At 23.2% G+C, this 23,759-nt stretch overlaps 5 protein-coding genes across 5 annotated transcripts; 4 read left to right on the forward strand and 1 right to left on the reverse strand.

The window, feature by feature from the left end:
* Positions 1 to 536: 536 nt before the first annotated feature.
* On the forward strand, positions 537 to 1,742 carry PBANKA_0305700 (ribosome-recycling factor, putative; the record flags this gene model as incomplete). The annotated part of the gene is made up of 1 exon (XM_034566430.1): positions 537 to 1,742. The coding sequence occupies one exon, from the start codon at positions 537 to 539 to the stop codon at positions 1,740 to 1,742; it is 1,206 nt and encodes a 401-aa protein (XP_034419941.1).
* A 368-nt stretch (positions 1,743 to 2,110) lies between these two features.
* PBANKA_0305800 (conserved Plasmodium protein, unknown function) lies at positions 2,111 to 3,562 on the reverse strand (the record flags this gene model as incomplete). The annotated part of the gene is made up of 7 exons (XM_034566441.1): positions 2,111 to 2,162; positions 2,333 to 2,397; positions 2,486 to 2,598; positions 2,703 to 2,857; positions 3,014 to 3,094; positions 3,187 to 3,304; positions 3,478 to 3,562. The coding sequence occupies 7 exons, from the start codon at positions 3,560 to 3,562 to the stop codon at positions 2,111 to 2,113; spliced, it is 669 nt and encodes a 222-aa protein (XP_034419942.1).
* An 858-nt stretch (positions 3,563 to 4,420) lies between these two features.
* PBANKA_0305900 (conserved Plasmodium protein, unknown function) lies at positions 4,421 to 5,077 on the forward strand (the record flags this gene model as incomplete). Its single annotated transcript, XM_034566452.1, has 1 exon — positions 4,421 to 5,077. The coding sequence occupies one exon, from the start codon at positions 4,421 to 4,423 to the stop codon at positions 5,075 to 5,077; it is 657 nt and encodes a 218-aa protein (XP_034419943.1).
* Positions 5,078 to 6,234: 1,157 nt separating this feature from the next.
* Positions 6,235 to 13,098, forward strand: PBANKA_0306000 (6-cysteine protein P230p; the record flags this gene model as incomplete). Its single annotated transcript, XM_034566463.1, has 1 exon — positions 6,235 to 13,098. The coding sequence occupies one exon, from the start codon at positions 6,235 to 6,237 to the stop codon at positions 13,096 to 13,098; it is 6,864 nt and encodes a 2,287-aa protein (XP_034419944.1).
* Positions 13,099 to 14,532: 1,434 nt separating this feature from the next.
* On the forward strand, positions 14,533 to 22,803 carry PBANKA_0306100 (6-cysteine protein P230; the record flags this gene model as incomplete). Its single annotated transcript, XM_034566474.1, has 1 exon — positions 14,533 to 22,803. The coding sequence occupies one exon, from the start codon at positions 14,533 to 14,535 to the stop codon at positions 22,801 to 22,803; it is 8,271 nt and encodes a 2,756-aa protein (XP_034419945.1).
* Positions 22,804 to 23,759: the final 956 nt, after the last annotated feature.

Genomic DNA, 23,759 nt, shown 5'->3' on the forward strand with positions numbered 1-23,759 from the left:
AATATATTACCTATATATGCACATATAATATGGATACAGATAGCCATTCAAATTTAAAACAAATTTTGTTACACTCTATCTAAATATAATATCTTAAAATAATTTGGTATTTCGTTTTTTTTTTTTTTCCTTTTCACATTCTTATATAGCAACTTACAAAATTCGAAAATGACAAAGATATTATATTATGTTTATTGATATGCCATCAAAAATTTTTGTTTTAAAAAACTAATTATTATATAAATATTTTATTTAAAAAAAAATCGGAGTAAATAAATAAAAGGCATTATGTAAGAAAAATAAGTGTTTATTAATAAGCTACAGAATTATGTAAAAAAAAAAGAAAAAAAATGGGCATATATAGCTAGTCCCTAAAAAGTTGGCAATATAAAATTTAATCAATTCATCTAAACATATTTTTTGGTACTAACCAAAATAAGGCTTTATAAAGCATATACATATGTATATATATATTCAAAATTCGCTGTTTTTTTTAATATGATTAATATCAAAAATGATAATTAAAAAATAATAAAATGCTGCAAAAACATGCCTTTGGCTTTGCTTTTTTTTTCGGTATTATTATTTTGAGTATCACAACTGGAATTAAATGTGTGTATTTGAAAAGACAGATTAATGAACATTTATTTGAAACTTCACAACATAAATATCCTAGTTTTTTTTTAGGATATAAATATAATATAAAAAACAGGAATTTTTTAAAAAATCACAAAAATATAAAATACCATAACAAAAAAGAAAGTGAAAAAAAAAAAAATAATCCGCATTTGCTGTATGGTCATAAAAAAAAAAATAAAAATAATATTGAAGATAAAAATTTAGAACAAACTTTAAAAACTAAAATATCGACAAAATGGAATCAAACAAATAAAAATGAAAAAGGGAAAGGTGGTGAAATAACTTATGACGAAGATGATGAACATATAGAAATGAAAGAGGATGTCGAAAATGAAAAAAAAACAAATAAATCAATTTCAAAAGATATTAAAGAAGAAATTAAAAAAAAAAATAATGAAACATTAATACTAAAAAATTGTAGTATAAAAAAAAATAAATTAAATAATATTATGAACCAGAATGAAGAGGATAATTCTATACATGAACAAACAAATGAAACGAAAGAAAATGAAGAAGAAATAAATGAGCAAGTTGAAAATGAAGAAGAAGAAGAAATAATTATTACAGAAGATGAGTTTGGAAACTTAAGCAAATTATGTTCTGAAAAAATGAATAAAGTTTATGAACATATAAAAAAAGAGTCATACAGATTTAATTTAAATAATGTTTCAAGTGCAATGTTTGAAAATGAGAAAGTAAAAATAAATGAACGAATATATACAATAAATCATATATGTCATATAAAAAAGAAAGAAAATTTATTTATTATAACTCCTTATGATCCTTATTTTGTTAATTTTATTTATCTTCATTTTACTAAAGAATATAGCGAATTAAAATTTTATATAAAAGATAAATCAATATGTGCTGTTATACCACCTTTGTCTGAACATTTAAAAAATGAAATTAAAAATAAAATTAAAGACAAAATAGAGGAATCAAAAATAACTCTAAGAAATGTTCGAAAAAAATTTATGAACAAACTAGAAAAAATTAAAAATTATATTGGGAAGGATATTTATTTTAAACAAAAAAACCATATCCAAAGCTTACATGACCAGACAAAAAAAAAAATTGAAAAAATATTTAACGAGGCGATATAAAATTTTATTTTATTTCTTCTAAAGGGATATAAACATCCCTTCTCCGACTGTAGCATGTGCCAAATACATTTTCGCCTTTTTTCGTTTTTTTTCGATTTTTTTCCTTCACCTTGGACTGTTCATAGTCAATGGTTAGAATCTGTTAAATTATATTTTATATTTTTTTCGTTTTATTTTTTAAGTTATTAAAAAAAAGTAACAAATTAAGACATGCATATATGAATAACCATGTGTCTATAAAAAATATAAACATAACATCATATATTTGTAATTATGTGCATGCATATTAGTCCATTATGTATATATGTACAAGAACATATATTTTAACCAACAAAAAAAGGAATGGAAATAAAAAATTTATTATAACATTAAACAAATCCAAGGAGCTTGACATTTGTGCCGCTATCTGCATGAGTTATCCTAGAAAACACAAATAACAAACATGTATATGTATATATGTGTGAAATTTTCAAAATGTGGGGAATAATATTAGCATTATTTCGAGATATATATACAAAAAAATAGTAGAGTTAATAAAATATAAGTTATATATAAAACCTCAAATTTTTAATTTGGCTCTTCAAACTTACTTTCTTATGGTAAAACTTATAATGTCATTAATCGAATAAGTCATATTATTTCTAACAAATGTATTCTAAAAAAATAGTGTAAATTAGAATTAAAAATTATTATAAAAAAATAAGAAAAAAAGGAAAAGAAAATATACAGTTTTTTTTAATTACATTTTTTCCTTCATAATAAAAATCTTTAAAATTTTCATCAACCATGACTGCTTCAATAAGCCCAAAAATCCCCATACGCATATTTGACGGCTCGATGTTATTTATTTTTACTTCTATAAAATGTTAAAAATCAATGGATCCATTATATTAATTACAACATTACCTCATATTACAAGATAAAATAAATGTATTATTTGTTCATATTTTTTTTTATTACTTATTTTATAATTTTCCTTTAAAACTATAACTAAAAGCTTAAAGCTTATTTTTAAAAACATAACGGTAGGATCGTTATTTAGTGTTATAGGTTCCTTTTCTTTTAATTTTATACTGTTAAAGCATACACTAAACCCTTCAATATCATGATTTATTCTGAGTATAAAATATAATAATAAAATAAATAATAATGTTATCAATAACCCTATACAAAATATATTATCACATTATATATTTCACATATCTGAACAACCCTTTCATTATGTTTTTATCCTAACTCGTTGATTACAATCAGTCTTTTTTTCAACTTACTTTAGCATAAAATTGGATAAATAAATTGCTATGCCATCTCTTACATTATTTATGTACGTTGGTTGCAATTGTGCTACACAGCTATATAGGTCGAAATAAAAAGGGATTATATAATATTGAATAATAAAAAATGTAAAAAAAATATTTACACATAATATGTATATTAAAATTACCATATATGGGCAATATTAAATGATTTTTTATTAATTATTAATTCTGAATCCTCTTGTATTGTACTTAAAGCATTTTTTATGTGTTTAAATTTTGGTATATTCATTAAATGACTATTCTCTGAAAATTCATAAAATTTACACATTATATATAATAGCTATTTATACAATAAAATCATATGTGTGAAACTCAAACAAACCACACATAGATTATTTATAAAAATTTATATGTATTGGTAGGGGGCAAATGTAATATACATATTATGTTTTTTTACATAGTGAATGAAATAATACCTTCCTGAAACTTATTAATAACTTTTTCCAACTTGCTTGTTCTTAGTTCTTTTAATTTTGTAATATGCCATGGGTTTTGGGCCATGTTATACTTTGATTGATTAATTAATTAAAAAATAATAAAAATAAAATACACAAACAACTTTTTATTATTTTTTATTCTATGAAATATTTTCGCATGTTTAATTTGCATGCGCATTTATATATGTTATGGCGACAGAGTAAAAAAGTCTATGACTCCAAACATTTCCTAACATGTACAATTTAGAAATATAGAAAATTATGTTTTATTTTCATTGTATGTAAAGAGGCTAGAACTGGCAAATGTATAATCATTTAAACGCAGAGACTTTACGTCATAAATAAATATATAATAATTTAGAAAAGCTAAGAATTATATATATAATAGTTATATATACTGATGAAATAATACATCAAAATAGCTGTTTTTTTACTCTTATTATAATAATTAATATGTATTATTGTCAATAATACAATTTTATTTTTTATCTTTTATTTCGTTTTGTTTTTTTAAATTGGGATTGCCACCTTTTTATGAACAGTACAGGTAAAATTTATAGCATTCATGTTACGCGTATATATATATATATATATATTTTTTTTTAATACATCCACATGTATCATATTCTTTTTTTTTCACCATGTTTTCAATGCATTTTTTTCTGAGCAGTTAATGCAAATTTTATTATTTTATTGACATTAATAAATGTATGTATAAGTGTTATATAGTTCCCACAACATTTCCTTTGTATAGTTTTTTTCCATAATTATACTTATATTTTTTTTTCTTTTTCATGATTTTTTATAGTTTCACTTAAATTTTTTAATACCATTCTACCATACGAAAACACTCCAAATTGATGATATATATAATATATATATTTTTTGTATAAAATAATTAACGATAAAAGGGTAGGGGAAAATGATAATACTAATTTTGTTTTTTTTTCATCTATTGTTCTTAAATTGTGTATTGTCACATAAAAATATAATTCAAATAAATTATAAAATAAATTCCTACTCAGCTAATAATGATAATATACAATGGAATAGTATTGGAGCATTTGTATTAGATAAAAACCAAATATATAACACGTCCAACGTTTATATAAATGAAAAAAATAAACTCATAAAAAAACTAAAAGAACAGAATTTTGATTATGTTTTATTTCAATTGTGCTATAAATCTGTTCCCCAAAATTGTATACAAACATATATTGATAGAAAGAAAATACAAAATCCAGAAAATTTTATTTTATTAATAGGTTTAGATAATAATTATATGCCATATGTGCTAAACTATCGAACCTATGATAAAGTCAATGATAAAAATATAAAAGTATTTTATGATTTATTTGCAATCAAGGTTTTATCAGTTTCTTTACCAATTAATATTAATAAAATACAAACTGATGACAACATTAATAAAAATAAGTATAAAGGAAATGAAAATGGGAAAAATAAAGATGAGCCCAAATCATTTCTGAGGAAATACTGGATTTATATAGCTATATTTTTATTGTCGCTATCTTTTTCAAAACACCTTACTGAAAATACACAACAGACAGGTGATTCATAAATTTGAATGATCCGTAGATGTTAAGAATTGGGGAAAATAATTTATCAAAAAGGAGAAGAAACAATATGATAATGATGTGCATCTATATTAGGCTATATAAAAATATGAAATTTTATATTTGATTTTGAATATTTTATTACTTTTGCCATTACTTTTTTTCACGTTTTTTTATTACTTTTGTCGTTACTTCTTTTCACATCTTTTTCTTTCAAAGAAAGGAATGGCATAATAAAAAACCAAAACCCCCTTTCCACCAAATTTAAATATGTTTATGTAATCTTTTGTTTAACATATACATGTTTAATCTTTTATATGACTTAACGGCAATGCCAAAGGAGGTGTGCATATTTTTATACTCTTATTATCTATATGTATTAAGGATAAAAATACACACAAAAAAATAAAGCGTATATTTCTTTTAAATCTATATCATAAGATTTGTGTTAAAACGACATTTATTTTAATTTAATAATTATGAAAAAGGAGAAAACGGTGATTCCTTTATTATATACATATATATGCATTTTTATTTTTTTCTCGGTTTGCGAAAGGCTCATCAATAATATTTGTGATGCTAATTAAGTTAAATTTAAATTTGCAAAAGTATCCCAAAAGGGGGAATAAAAATGAGTATACATTAATAAAATAGTGATAATAATAGGAATGCCGCTTGTGACCCGGTCCATGAAAAGACAGAAAAACTTGGGTCATATTTTGTAATATTTTCATTTGTATGAAATATATATGCACACGCAAGGTTTATTGATATGCGTATATGGATAATGTATCAACTCTCTTTAAATAGGCGATTATTTTTTAGTGTTTTAATATTTGAAATTTACTATAATAAAAATTTATAGATATTTTCGATTTGCTCGTTTCGAAAAAGAGAAATAAAATAAGCACAAAAAAAAATAATAATTTGAAATAGTAAAATAAATAAATCGCACATAAGTTAAAGAATAATGCACCTCAACATAGACAAAGAATTAACAGCATAATCTTATAAATACAAAAGAATGTACATATGGAGTTTTATCTAAATATAAAAAAAGAATAAATTACTTAATGATATAAAAATAAAAATAGACGGAAATATAATATCATTGGATATATGACGTTATAACAAGAGGGATAACTGATGTTAAATAAATATTATGGGGAAAAAAAAAATATTATTTTATTTTTTTACTTATGGTATATTTATCTTGATATTAATAAATTATGAATATGCTAATAATTTGGTAAAAAAAAAATTTCAAAAAAAAGATGGTGAAAATATTAAGAGAAATGAAGAACCATCACATTATGAAATCGAAAGAGAATATATTTCTGAACATATAAAATATGGAACTAGCCAAAATAAAAAAAGCTCAATCGGGTTTTTAAATATATTTCCTATTATACAAAAATATGTACAGATTTTTTATGAATTTTTATTAAAAGACATACAATGGAATAAATGGTTTAGAAATAGAAGAACATATACTAATCCTAATTGTATACATGATATGAAATATTTATATCAAAATAATTGTATTTTACCATATCCTAAATATTATATTATGAACAATTCTAAAATAAATAACAATAGAAAATTATCTATAAAAGAAGATCCTAATGAATTAAAACCATATGTTACAAGGGGCCAAAAGAATGAAACAGTTGTTAATTTACATGAATATTTTGTTAAAGAAGATAAAATAAAATTAAAAAATCCTGAAATTTTTATAATGCCTAAAGAATATCTACATAGAGTAGTTATCATTTGTTCTAAACCTTCTATACATTATAGTCATGTTATAACTAGACCGTCTAATGCAATGCAATATATTCTTGACGATGATCAGGAAATAATACCAACAGACAGTACATATCCTGTTATATTTTATCCTGAAGTAAATAATTGGGGATTAGATAATAAACTCTCAACAGGTATGGTCGAATTTTTAATTCCTCCATATAGTCGTAAAACAGGGGATCTTATAATTACATGTGCAAATATAGATGCAAATAATAGTTACAAATTTGAAGATTTTGTTATTATTAGAGTTAGAGTACATAAAACTTATAATAAAATATTAGGAATAAGTAGCGATAAAAATGATAAACCATATTTTGAAGAAATTATTAGTGATGAAAAAGAAATATATGAATTTGAAGGATATTTAGAAAAGGTAATTGGAATCAAATTAAAAGGGTATGAATTAGATCCACCAAATTGTTTTAAAAGTGTATATGAAGATGATAAAAGAATATATTTAGAAGTAGAATATCATTATTCAAAATGTATAAACTTAGACAGGAAAAATTATAAATTAAGATTTTATTTTTTGTCACAAGATTTTGCTGACTATGAATTAAAATTTTCGTGCAATATAATTAATATACACAGTCAGAAAAAAAAAACTGTTATATTTGGTGATGGAATGGCAAAATCTGATTATAATTTAAAAATAATTGATGATGATAGTAAAACAATCAAATATTTTAATGATATACCTTATCAAATATGTAATTTTGACTATAATTTAAGTAAGCAAAGTGAAGTTCAAATATGTGAAAAAACAATAAATGAATTTAGCTTATTTATATATAATTGTGAACAAATAAAAGATAAAAGAATTGTATATGGTAAAGAACCTACTAACACAATAAAATATTTAAATAATGTATTTCCTATAAATAAATTTACAGATTTATTTTTTAATACAAAAGATATAGATATACCAGAAATAAATGATCAGTTTAAAGGTTTTAAATTCTTTATGACATCATTTATAAATCATGGATCATATCCACTAACAATAGAATGTGGTGTAACAAATGGTGGAACTAGTTATAAAAGAGCAATTATTTTATTGCATGTTCGAACTGATTTAAAAGATAGACCAGTTTCATTTTGTGATTTTCGAAAAGGAGAATTATATAATTATTTGAATGCTTATACTGAAGGGGATGTATGCATAATAATTTCCAAATCAAATACAAGTTTTGGTTTTAGATGCCCAGTAAATACAAAAAAAATGCCAAAAAATTGTTTTACGCAAGTATATGAAAAAGGGTATCTAAATGACGCCAATAAAATTAATACTAAAAATGTTATTAACTATTCATTTGAAAATCCAGAATATGCGCTAGCTGGTTTTAATTATACATTAACAAAATCGTATCAATTTGAATGTCATTGTGTAGATAAAGAAACAGAACAAATTGTAAAAACGGTTTTAGTCAAATATGTAAATGAAGATGAAATATATGATTATAATGATTTTCCAATGGTGAATCACAAACCTATTATTGCACATCCAAATAAAACACATCTATGTGACTTTATGTCATCAAGTAATATATTATCACCTAAAACAGAAGATCCAGTAAATTATGTTTGTAATGTATTTCCAAAACCGTTAGAATATGTAGCATTACATTGTCCAACCAATATAGTAGATGTAGAAAATGAAAATGATATTTCAAGATTATCAAAGGAAATGCATAAAGAAGAAATAAAAGCCGAATTAAGAATCAAACTTCGAAAAAGAAACATATATTCAATGTCATATCATACTCCAAAAAATGCACCATCGTATGTGATAGATAAAAATATGCAAAGTGTATCAAGCATAACAGATGTTATACCTGGTATTATTGTTTTAGATCAAGTTTCTGAAAAAATAAGTAAAATGGAAAAAAATGAAAACGGTATTTATGATGCATCTATAACTCCTGATAAAAATGATGAAGCAAATATTCTATATAAAAAATATATAGGAAAAGATAATAATATATCTAATGGGTTCTTTATTTTTCAATTACCGCCATATATTGAAACAAATGAAACAATCGAATTTCTATGCATAAATAGTAGTACTAAAAAGAATCTAAATATTGGAAATAATGGTATAATGACTGTACATATAAGAAAGGATGGTACTAAAATAGATGGATGCTATTTTTATAAAAATAAACCTCAATATAATTTTTTAAAAGAAAGTATAAAAATGGGCTCTAATAAAGAATGTAAATTAAAAAGTGATGGGGATTTAGAATATTTTGGTATTTTATGTTCAACTCAAAATAACTTTTTTTTATCACCAAATAATTGTTTCTCTCAAATGTATACTGAATCAAATGAACTAATAAACATAAAAAATGTCGATCCTGATTTTGATGTATTTTCAGATAATAAAGGTTTATCATATTTAAAAATATCACAAAAATATTTAGGATATTCAAAATTAATATGTTACTGTAATGATAAAAATAAAGTGAGTAGCATAGATGGGACGCCAATGATTCAGCAAAATAAAATAGTCGTAGAATTCAACGTTTCTAGCAAAAATGCTTTTGGAGTTCAAAAAACAAATTACACGAAGATATCAGATTTTTTAGTTGGATATGAATTTTCAAATAAAAAAGCAACACCTATTTTTAGAAAAAAACATGTTTGTGATTTTACAAAAAAATCGAATTCTCTTGAGCCCGTTAATGAAATAGATACAATTCATTCATGTTATATACATCTAGAACATAATCTGAATATGGTTCAAGTTAAATGTCCAAAAATTATAAAAAGTGATGATATTTTTGATGGTAATACCATAATAGACACCAAGGTAACATCACGAAGTAGTCAACAAAATAATTTTTATTTAGAAAATACAGATGTTGAACCAGAAGAAATAGAGAAATATAAAAATATAGAATACATACCAGAAAACGATGAAGTAATGCATCTAGACAAAAAAGAAAAGCTAGATGATATATTACCAGGTGTTATCATATTAGATAAAAATAAAATGTTCAAAGAAAAAGGACATTTCACTTTTGTTACTCCATTAATTGTAGAAAAGGTATTAATATTAAAAATATATTGTGATAATACTAAAACAATAATTAATAATATGAAAGGGAAAAAAGGTATTACAGTAATAAGGATTTCTCAAAATACAACAAAAAATAAATTTTATGGATGTGACTTTTCAGGTAATTCTAAAAAAACATTTTACTATTCCAATGTTTATGATTTAGAAAAAAAAAATGAGTTTTGTGAAATAGAATTAAAAGAAAATATAGTAGTTAGCTTAAATTGTCCAACTGGTAAAATTAATCCAAAAAATTGTTTTAGAAATGTATATATAAAAAGTAATATGAATGAACAAACAACCGAAAATATAGAAAATATATTTAACGAAATAAAAGTTATAGATGCAGATTATTTTATAAATAATTCATCAACCTTTTTGATGATTTCCAAAATTACAAAAAAAGAGTTTGATTTTTATTGTACATGTGAAGATTATAAAACCAAAAATATAGGAACAATATATATTAAAAATTATGAATATCTAGATTCAAAACCTAAATATAAAAATAAACAAATTTCCTATATAGATGTAGTTCCATACTATTTAAATGATACTTATGTTTGCGATTTCACTGAAAGTCACTATTCAATTTTACAAAGAAAAAATATTAATATTGATGAAATACTAAAAAAATATTTGGGTATGATTAAAACATATGAGGATGAAGAATACAAACATTATAATCTGAATCTAAAATTAAAAAAAGAAATTATGAAAAAAAAATATATAGAATATTTAAAACAAAAAATCAAAGAATTTGAAGAGAGTCCATTTAACATTACAAAATATGATAATCAAATAGTATCTTTTAGATGCAATATTGATTTGAATCCATTTGATAAATTTGTGATAAAATGTCCACCAAAAAAAAGTGGTAATACATATGTAAAAGGTCAAGAATATTCTGATTCAATTAGTACAGTTATTGAAGGAGTTCAATTTGAAAATTTTACATATCGATCTAATCTTGGACTAAATGAAAATAAAATGTTAGAAAAATTAAATAAAGTTTTATTTGGATCTCTTTTGATAAATAAGAATACAAATTCATCTTTTTTTGAACAAGGAACATTAGAACTTATTATTTCTCCATATTCTGAATCTTCAAAAAATATTGTTTTTTCATGTGAATATTTAGAAAAAGATGAATCAAAAGGAATTATAGGTACTGCATCTATATTTATAAAAAAAAATGATAATAAAATATTAGGATGTCATTTTATTGACAAATCTTTTGATGTAAATTCTTTAGAAGAAACAAATGAGCATCTAACATCAATGGCATATAAAAATAATTCATTTGTGTTTGAAATAAATTTAATAGAAGGGAAATCAGTTTATTGTGATATAGAGGCCATAGAAAATGATGTAGTTGGTTTGAGTTGTCCTTATAATTTTATAACAACTCCTGAAAACTGTTTTGAATATGTACAAATAGAAGGAACAGATAAAGAACTAGAAACACATAAATTAGACAATTTATTATATGGTGTTAAAATATTTAAAAATGAAATGTATAAGCATAACTATACTCCAACATATATTATATTGCCAAAAAGAATAAATAAATCTCTTAAAATATTTTGTGCATGTAATTCGATAACTTCAATCCAAGTTGGAATTATACAAATAAATATTATTGGAAATGATTTAAATAACTGGTTTAAAAAAGAAGTTATTCATAATATATATGCATACCAGAGGCAGCACTATTTTTATGACTTTTCTTCTGGAGCTCTGAGTATAACATCTGAAAATGAAAACCCGATTTCAATTCTTTCAGATAAGACACATGACTCAAACAACGAATCAGATGTAGATGCAAATGAAATACCACAATTAAACAGGTTAAGATTGAACTCTCAAGAAGATTCTGCATCTACCGAAAAATATAAAAGCAATGATCCCATTGATCAAGAAAAATATAATGACGATAATATCCTGAACCCGCTTCGAACAAAAAAAGTATATGAAGTTACTATAAATGCATCAGAATTTAGTACTATAAAAATTGTATGCCCTTTAAGAAATTATGAACAATTCAAGCAATCCAAGATCAGTCCAGAAAACTTTTTCGAATATGTACTTGTAAAAAATAAGGAAATAGATGCAGAAAAAAATATATCATTACTAAATTTAGAACACATTGATAAAATGTTTATGAACAAATTTAAAGGCAATAACAAAAAAAACAAACTAGAAACAGAAAAATACAAAAATGTAGATACTGATGAAGATGATGAGGAAGATGATGAGGAAGATGATGAGGAAGATGATGAGGAAGATGATGATGAAGATAAACAAAATGAACAAAAAAAAAAAAAAGATAAATTTATTAAAGAAGAGATTAAAAAAGTTGAATATGATAATTTAGGAAATAAAATAATTATTTCTGTTAAATCAAAAAAACCCAAAGCTACTATTGACGATACAGATAAAATATATAAAAAGAAAACAATAAATGAAAGTGAAAAATATATTGTCAAAAATATAGATGATGTTATTTCATATGTTAATTATAAATCAGAAATAAATGAAAACACATATGAAAGTACAATATATTTTTCACCACTTTTGTTAAATAAAGCACAATTCTTTATTAATTGTGATAACTCATTAACATTAAATCAAAGTAAAAGGGGTAAGACAGCAATTGTTAAAATTAATGTTCATCCAAATTCTTTAAAGATTATGGGATGCGATTTTGTCGGAGCTTATTCTTCTTATTTTATATTTAGTAAAAAATGGGATCAAATAATTCCAAATTATGTTTGCGAAATTAATGTAGAAGATGATTCTATTATTGGATTGGCATGCCCTCATAATACAAAAATATATCCTTCTGATTGTTTTGAAAGTGTTATAAAAGATAACAAAGTTTACAAAAGATATACCTTAATTGAATATAAAAATACATTTTTTTATCAAAAAAATGGAAAACCTACATTGTCTTTTATACAAATTAAAAAAGTTTATTCTGATCATCTTACTTGTAAGTGCTTTGAAAATAATAATGGAAATTATAAAGAAGTCACCATCAAATTAATTTATAAATCATATATATTAGGAACCCCAAAAATGACTTTAAATAAACCGTTTATGAAATATAAAAATGTTAATTTTTTGAATTATCTGATTGGGAAAAAATTCTAATTTTTATAATACACCCAACCTTTTTTGATTCAATATTGTTTTAGCTTGGCGATTTCTGTGTGTGTCGATTTATGTGTTTCAATTTGTGCGTTTTTTTATGTATATTATTGTTATAATATTTTATTTACCTTTTGATATTAGGACATATATATGCATATATTTTTTTGTATTTTCTGATTTGTTTGTGATTATAATTTTCGATAAAATGAGTCTTTATTATTGGTGTTTTAAACATTAAAGTTGGTTCTAGATCTCTTTTTTCTCGTCTCGTTTAGAAATTATTTCATTTTTGCATATTATTGCTCATATACGCATATCTTACATATTTTTCGTAACAACTTTCACGATATCTGCTTATTTCACAGTGATACTTCACTAGTATAAGTTGCATCTGATTTATATTATCAACTCTAATAGAACCCCTAAATTTATGGAATCATTCCATATTTCATATCAAACATTTAGTGTATTTTTTTTTGAAAGAAATTCATTTTTAACTTAACTAACGACAAATTGTGATAATCTTACTGAAAATGAAAAATTAAAATATTACAAAATATATATATTAGCTAAAACTTTTTTAAATTCAAAATAAGTTACAAATCTTTGCCTTTACATCTATAAAAATAAAATTTTATTTTGTTTTTCTATGATTCACTAATATATCACAATAGATGTATTAAAAGCAAAATAAATAAGCATGACATGTGTAATATATTTGCAACACTTTCTCATAAAATAAAAATTAATAACTACATGAATATAACGAAGATTATTTTGTTTTTCTTTTTTTTGTCCAAAGATATATAGCGATATCATGTATATTATTTTATTAATTTTTTCGAAAATGATAAAACAAACATAACTGTCTATTATATTCTTTATCTCACAATATATATATGCAAAATAAAATGCATTTTAAAAAAATATAAATTAAATTTTTTTATATTTTCCAAAGTATAAAAATAACCTAAAAATTTATTAATTTTTTACATAAAAAATATAGACAAGTATTAAAAAAAAAAACGACAAATCGCACATTTAAGAAAAGATACACATGTGCAATGTAGTTATATATAATTTTAAAAGTAAATGATTTAATAAAACTGGTTTTAAATTATTAATTATAAAATGGAAAAATAAATAAAAAGTGTAAACAGGAATATATATATTTTTTTCTCCCACTTCTCACTATCTTTATATATGTGCATCTTCCTATATTTTTTTAAATATAAAATTTACTAACTAAAATTCGCATGTATAAATAAAGCGTGATTCTGTTAAACATATTTCTTAGGCCTTTATTTTTATCATCAGTTAAATAAGTTTCCATAAAATAATGTAAACATGTGTACAAGATACAAAATAAAAAAAAATTCGAAAGTTATAATTCAACGTAAAAACATAGAAATGAAAATAAGAATTTCTTCTTAAATGAGGAAACCAATTTTAATAGTTTATTTATTTTTTTCTTATTTTTTTTTATATATATTCGCAAAAAAAAATGACATAAATTATGGAGATATAGGCATTGAACAGCCATATTGTTCCTTCATGTTTTTAGAAAAAAATATTTTAGGTGATAAGACAAAATGGTGTAGTAAAATTTTTAATATATGGAAATGCCAAAATGATATAATTAAAATATTTATAAATAAAAAAAAAAGTTATAAAAATACGAAAAGTATATTTAAAATATATTGTCATAATAATGATAGTCCCAAATTAATAAGGAAACTTTTAAATCAATTTTATAATTTTGTTTATGAATTTGTTTATGGAAAATCTATAAAATATCCATCTTGTATCAACTCGATTGGATTCGAATGGCATCTACCAAATGCAGATAGACAAATATATGAATGGAAAATGGTTCACAAAAAAAATGGGATCAATTCTTGTGAAAATCTGCATCTGAATAATACACTTTGGAATAGCTATTACACTTTTAGAAAAATGCGAAGATTGGATGAACCTGAAGACGATAGTGAATATGATGAAGATGATGAAGATGATGAAGATGATGAAGATGATGAAAAACCAGGCGCAGAATCAGATGTAGAACCAAGTGTAGGATCAGATGAAGAACCATATGAAGAATCAGATGAAGTGATAGAAAATGATATAAACATCGATCAAATAAATGAAACATACGAATTAGCTATCGATAAAAATATATTTGTAGAAGGAAGGAAAGGAAATTTTACAGGAGATAATACAAACAATGACTATGTATGTGATTTTAGAAAGCATATAAAAGTAAGTGAATCTAAAGAAAGTGAAAAGGTATGTGAATTGAAAATAGTAAAACCAATAGCAAATATAAACATAATATGCCCAACAAAAGATTTAGGAAATGGTGAATTTGAAAATATAACATATTTTCCTAAAAGAGCTCCATATATTGTTTTAGAACTAACTAAAAAAACAGAAAAAGAAAGCCAAACAAAATTGAAAGAAAAAAAAATAGCTGATTTATTATATGGTACTATCATACCTAAAATACATAATGGAAAAAATAATAATTTTAATCGCGGATCTATAAGATTTATATTGCCTCCAATTGTTGTTAAGCCTACAACCTTTTATATAATATGTGATAATTCAAGATCCAAAAAAAATTCATTTAGAGGAAAAAAAGGAATTGTAAAAATACATGTTGCACCTTATGGCAATATTGAAAAAGGATGTAACTACAGTAAAAACAAAAATCACTTATTTGGAATAAATATAAATAATTATGAGAAAGAAAAACAAATAGATGAAATTGAAAATAGAAAAGGAAACCTTCCATGTTTTTTTCAATTAAATGCAGGGGAAGCTGGAGGTATTATTTTTCCAGAAAACTATAAATCTAGTACATGTTTTGAAGAAGTAGTAGAATATAATCCTAATAAAAACTGGAATAGAAAAAAAAAAGAAATAAATGAACTAATAAATGGTGCTATAGTATATAAAAGTGATATAAAATATAAATATTTTAATGCAATATACATTGGGATACCTACTAGCTATAGAAAATCATTACATATTTTTTGCAACATTACAACAACAGATAATAGTTTTCATATGGTTTATCTAAGTATCAATCAAGAGATAAATATATCTGTTTTTGATTTATTTGAATCTTTTATACGATTAAATAAAATGACAGAAGTAGCTCAAAAAGTTGATCAAAAAAATGAATACATATGTGATTTTACAAAAAGATTAGATGCACCGCATGATAATAATGAAAATAATAAAAAAGTTATTATATGTAGAAAAAAACTAAAAGAATTTGATATATTTAGATTAAAATGTGATTTTAATAAAACAAAAAATAAAAATATTGGCATGATTCCAGGTTCGTTAAAGGAAAATCAACATGTACTTAAGTTAGACTTAGATGTACAATTCTTACTTTTAAAATTATATATGAAATTAAATTCAAAATTATATAAATATGTACATGAATATCCACCTCTTTTTATTTTTCCGTTAAATATAATTAGTAAATTAGAATTGAAAAAAAATATAATATTTAAAAATCATAAATATGGAAAATATTTTAATGAATCCCCTAATAAAAATGGTTTATTAGTAAATTTATTAACATACTTAAATTCATTAGATGTATTATCTATGAATACAGAAATAGAGTCTATAAATATAGATGTAAATGATTCTGATCAAAATATTGTAGATATATCATTTCAAGTACCAGCCTATATATATAATACCAATCCATACTATTTTGTGTTTGGATGTAATAATACCAGAGATAATGGGAAAATCGGTATTGTTGAATTAATTATTTCAAAAAATGAAGAAATGATAAAAGGTTGTAATTTTAATTCTGATGCTATAGAACATTTTTCAAACAACATGAGACCGGATGAGACCGAATGTAAAATAGATGCATATCCAAATGATATTATTGGTTTTATTTGCCCCAAAAAACAGAATTTTGTTTCATCCAAGCACGTCCTAGATATAGATGCAGATACAGATGCAGATTTAGAGAATGTGGACGTCAACCCAAATGATTGTTTTGATTCTATAAATATAGATTCTACTAAAAAATATATAGTGAATGAATTGCCAGGAGCCCAAACATATCGTAACAAGTCAAGAAATATGCCAAGGTATTTTAAAGTGCCATATCATAACAATGAATTAGATGTTATATTTCAGTGCTCATGTGTAATGGGTTCTAAAACCAATAAAATAATAGTAACCGTGAAAGCCTTAAATGGCCAAATCCCGAAAAAATATGAAAAAAGTGAAATAAAAAGTAGCCCATCAATAGTAGATGGCCCTGTACGTGCGTGTCCTCATAAACAATCTATAGAACCAAAGTTAATAAAATGGAATAATAAAGATACTGAAACTATAGATAGTTGTAAAATAGATGTAAACAGATTCTATTCGTATGCTCAATTAGCATGCCCAAACAATAATTTTTCTATGCATAGCAATATTCAGTTAACTTACAACATATTAAAACCCAATAAAATAGATGAATATAAAACTTTTAATGAATCTGAATTAAATAATCTAATTCCACATTCAGAAATACTTGTAGATGTAGTAGAATCAAATAATGATATAAATGTAGATACTTATAATTTATATCTATTTTTTCCATATTATATTAAAGAAAATTATGAAATTAATGTTCTTTGTGATAATACTAATACAACATATGAAAGCAAAAAAGGAGGAAAATATATTTACAATATTAAAATCCCCAAAAGGGAAAAGAAAGTTAAAGGATGTAATTTTAATTCAAATAAAAAATCTGAAATGTTCGAAAATGGAGAAATCATAAAACTTGATGAAAATACTAATACATGTAAAATAGATGCAAAACCAAAAGATGTAATAGCTTTTGAATGCCCACCTGAAACAATCAAAATTACTAATTGTTTTAAAGATGCTATAATAGATAATAAATTAACTAATATATCAACAATTTTACAATTAAATAATAATATATCTTCTTGGACTTATGGACATAAAACGAGTTATCTAGAAGTTCCTGCAGTCATTGATGCAGATGCAACGTTAACTTGCATCTGTGTTGACTTAAAAAAAATCTATGATATAAAATCTGTATTTAGTCCCAAATTTTTAAATGAAATATATAAAAAGTTAGGTATTGCAAATGGTATTTATACTAAACCTATATTATCTCATAAATCAATTAAATATAATAGTAAATTTTTTGAAAAATATAAAGAAAATAAAATAGGCAATTTTTTTGATTTTATAAAAAATACAAAAATAGCTGAGCCCGATTCAGATCCACAAAATATTATAGAAAACTTATTTATAGAAAATTTTGATAAATATACATCTAATATAAAACAAGATGAATATTACCTAGATAAATATTCAGTATTAAATGGATTTGATGTTTGGGAAAATACATATGATAAAGTTTTAGAAGAAACTATTATAAAAGATATAGAATCATTTGAAAAAAGGAATTTTAAAATATATACATTAGAAGTTAGTTTAAAATCATCAAAATTAGTTAAACCAATTAAACTTGCAGATAATAAATATGTTTGTGACTTTTCAAAAAACAATTTAATTGTTCCAGAAAAGGAAATTGGAAATATACCAAAAGATGTGAATTGTTATACTATATTATCACCATTAGATACTTTATATGTTAAATGTCCAACAATTAAATCAAAATATTCAGAAGCTGAACGGGAAATTGAGGACGAAGACGATGAATATGAAAAGGAGGTTATAGAGCTAATAGATAGACTAGATGTACCAGAAATAGAATCAGATGTAGAAACTGATCCAAATGTACTTTTAGACAAAGAAAAATACACAAAGTACTTCAATAAACTAACACTAAAACCAAAATCGTTCTTCAGCTCAGTGACAAATTATTTATATGATGTGGAGGAAAAAACTGAAACTGTGTTAAAAGGAGCTATATTTACAGAAATGAAAGTCTTAAAAAAAAGTAACCCATATATATCCTATGCATCTATAATTATACCACCATTTATTGAATCGAATGAAATATTAAAAGTAGAATGCGATAATACAAGATATAAAGAAGGTGGAAATATTGCTGGATATAATGGAATAGCATATATTGAATTATCTAAACATAAATCCAAAATAAAAGGATGTGATTTTACTCAACATGAAAGCACAATTTTAACAAAAGGGACGAATTCAGTAGAAAAAGATGAAACTTGTAACATAGATGTATATAGTAATGAGCCTTTTGGTATAATGTGTAGTTCTAGTTATAGTTTAGAACCTAAAAATTGTTTTTATAAAATTTATGATAAAATAAATAATGTTAAAAATTTTAAAGAATTAATACCAAATGCAACTATTCTATCACTAACAAATTCGAAACAAGTTGTTGCGTATGCAAAAGTACCAAGTGACTATATGTATAAATTAAAATTTTCATGTAAATGTAAAGGGAAATATAATAAAGAAAAAACTGTGAATATACTACTTAATAATGGAGAACTAGAATATGATGATTTAAATATTGTAAATTCAATAAAAGCCAATAATATAAACTTATGTAATTTTTTTGAAAATAATGAATTATCTCTTCTTAATACACCTAATAAAATAGTCCTATGCGAAATAAATCCAGATTTATTTTCAGAAGTAATTGCACTATTCCCCATATTAGGAGAAGAAAATTCTGAACAGCCAAAATATAAAAAATATAATACAACACCAGAATTAGAGGTTGATAGTAATATAAAATTTATTGGCGACGACAAAATAAAACATACCTTATCTTCTATATTAAAAGGAGTAATAGGAAATAGAATATTTAACTTTAAAAAAATAAAACAAACAGTTGATGGGCAAACTAAAGGTATAGGATTTTCTTTTATTGTACCTCCAGTTCTAGAAAATATTAATTTAAAATTCCAAATTAATGAAAAGACAGATGTAGAATCTGTTTTGAAACCAAGAGGGTTAATTTATATATTTATTAAAAAAAATGTCGATCCAAATATATTAAAAGTATGTGATTTTACATCAGGAAAAATAAATCTAATTGGAAGTAACGTTCATAATTTAGAAAAAAAATGTAATATAAATATAAGAGGAGGAGATATATTTGGAATAATTTGTCCCAAAGGATTTACTCTTTTTCCTAAAGGGTGTTTTAGTAGTGTTATATTGGAATATTATAATAATTCTAACCATGAAAAATATGAAAATATTATGAACACAAAAAATTATATGAATTCTGTTCAGGAAATTATATATAATCCAAAACCAAAAGAAATTAAAGAACTATTAGATGAAGGATATAATGATTTAGAAGATATGGAAAATTTTTCAAATTTTTCAAATATTACAGAAATCTTAAATTTTAAAAATTATAATATGGGAAATATGAAGTGGGATTATAATAAATACCGTTCTTCCTCTTATGCACAAGTTCCAGAAACTTTTGATACAATTTTAAAATTTTCATGTAGTTGTTACAATCCTCAAAATGAAATATCTGGGCTTATGACAGTTCAATCAGAAAATATAGATTTAGCAAATAAAAAAACAGACCAAACAATATATGAAAATAATATTATTTTACCATACAAAAATAAAGTAAATAAAAATCTAGAAGCTGTTTCGATAAATAAAAATAATTATTATGATAATCAAAATGATGAATATTTTTATAAACCTGATAGCATTATTGAAAAGTCTAATCATTATATATGTGATTATTCTGATGAATTTTTTTTTAATTTTGTTGAAAAAAAAATTAAAAGAAATATTTGTAAAATAAATGCAAATAAATTTGATATTATAACTGTTAAATGCCCTTACACCAAAAATGTTAATTCTCAAAAAATCGAGAAAGAACAAGATGTTTCTACTAATATTGAAAACGAAATCATTATATATTTTGATGATACTGAATATATTACATATTTTAATGAAACAGATAAAACAGTTTCTTTAAAAGATATATATTTAAAAAAATTTTATGGACGAGCAAAAGAGGAATTACAAGAATTAAATATATTATCAATAAATCCAGAAAATAATAATATTTATTACCCGAAAAATATATTAAACGATGTTATCATAAACAATCAAATTGTAAAATTACAATCAGCTTTACCTGGAGTTATTTTTTTAAATAATAAGACAGATGATAAAGATGAAAACAATCAATTACAAACTGATGGTGAATCTACATTTATAATACCACCCTTTATAAAAAAAGATTTTCATTTTCAAGTTATTTGTGGAAAATATATAACAGAAAATTCGAAGGAAAGTATATCTCTTGGCATTGTGTATATAAATATATCAGCTAATTTAAATCAAATAAATGGATGTGATTTTATTAACCCAGAAAATAGTAGTGATTCTATTTTTATTCATAAAAAAAATGAAACAAACAATTTAATATGCGAAATTGAGTTAGTCCCTAATAGAATAGTAGGAATAAATTGCCCTAATAAAAAATTAAAACCAGAAAATTGTTTTAGTCAGATGTATTATATTAATGAATCTGAGTTTAATGGGTCTATTGAATTACTCAATGATTCTACAAATAAAGTTGATATCACAAATCTTATAAAAAATACAGTGTCGATAAATAATATAAAAAGAAGTAATAATACATACTCCTATTTAATATTACCAAATTATATAGATTTAGATGCGAATATTGATAAATTGTTTATTTGCACATGTAATGATAAATACATTGCAAAAATAAAAACTGACCCCGAATCTATTAAAGCAGAAAATAAACATAAAACTGAAACAAGATATTGTGAATACGATTATATCAACAAAATATCTAGATGTAACATTATGGAAGGAATGGAAACTAATGTCTCTGATATAAATTCAGCAGTTATAACATATTATTCTAGCTTATCTAGATGGGATAGATTAATAATTAAATATCCTACATCTAACAAATTTTTATTTGAAAGCAGTTTTGTGAATCCATTCAATTTAAAAGAAAAGGTTTTATACAATAATATGCCAACATATATTGATGATATATTACCAGGAGCTATCATATATAATAAATATGATGCACGAACAAAATTAATTGAATATACATTAAGAATACCTCCATATGTACCTAAGCATATTCAATTTTCAATCGAATTTAACAATAGATATACACTAACAAATTATAATGAAGAAAAAGTACAAGGGAATGTTGCTTATATTAATGTAAATGTGAATCAAGGTCATAAAGAAATAAATGGTTGTGACTTTACAGGAAAATATTCAAACTTGTTTACTAAATCATTTAATTCTATAACGCATGAAACTAAAGAATGTACAATACATTTCACAACCAATAACAAATTTGCGGGATTTGCATGTCCAAGTAACTATAATATAAAACCAAATAGTTGTTTTGCTAATATTTATGATAATAAAGATTCACAAAAAGTTAAAAAATTATCTGAAATATCAGCCAATGCAGAATATGATTATATAAAATATAATTCTAAAGGTTATACACTTTCGTATGTTACATTCAATAATGAAAATAAAGAACAAAATATTTCATGCCAATGTATTGGAGAAAATTCAACTTATACTATTAATATTATATTTGAGCCCTTTTCACCACGCCAACCTATGAGCATATTACGTCCATTCATAAAATACGTTCATTTGAAACCTGGGACATTCAATAAATACTTAAGAAGAAACAAATGAGCTAAGTCAGAAAGGGCTCATAATTTAATATAGACTATAATTAAAATGTACTAACATTAATATATAAAAAAATTCCAGCTTTTAAAATTCCGCATTTCAGGGAAAAATTCATACGAAACTGTGCATGGGCATAATAATGCGTTAGCGGAATGGTCCATATTTTAAGCATCGAGTAGTTATAACTTATTTATTTTTTATTATGATTATTTATTATTATTATTATTTATTATTATTATTATTTTTATTTTTTTATTATATTTTTTATTATTTTTTATTATTATTTTTTTTATTTTATATTATTATTTTTTTATTTTTTAATTTACTTTTTAAACCCCTTTTAAGACACACTTCTCCTATGAATACTTAAAACTTGATCTCTAAAAACCATTGTGCAACTTTTTGGTATATAAATAAAATGTGGTTTGACTTAAAGTGGTAAAAATAGCGAACAAAATTTAGCTAGCCACGTAAAAAAAAAAAAAAAGTTGTCACAATTTTTTTTTAGCTACCAAGACATTTATTTTTTTCAAAAAATGTTTTACCAAAAGTATGCCCATATGTTCACTATACTGCAAAAATTAGTACAAGTGAGAAAATTACACACAAAATAATATTAAATGAATAAGTTAATTAGTTATTAATAAGCTAGTCACTTTGCGTGCAAAATAAACTGCAAAGGAAAGTGTATGCATGTGCGGATATTTAAGCATATAAATTTTCCCTTACTGCCAAACACTGGCATTGAAAGCCGAGGGCTTATAAAAATTCGGTGTAATAAAGACAGTAATAATAATAAAAATGCAAAAATAGTAAAGTACAATAAAATAAAGTAAAATAATAAAATAAAATGCAAAATAGTAAAGCAAAATAAAATGCAAAGTAGTAAAGTAAAATATAAAACAAAATACACAAGGTAGTATTCATCTGGATAGTCCCTTCCTATGCATAGAATTGAG

This window comes from Plasmodium berghei, assembly GCF_900002375.2.
Source record: "Plasmodium berghei ANKA genome assembly, chromosome: 3".
Taxonomy (NCBI): domain Eukaryota; phylum Apicomplexa; class Aconoidasida; order Haemosporida; family Plasmodiidae; genus Plasmodium; species Plasmodium berghei.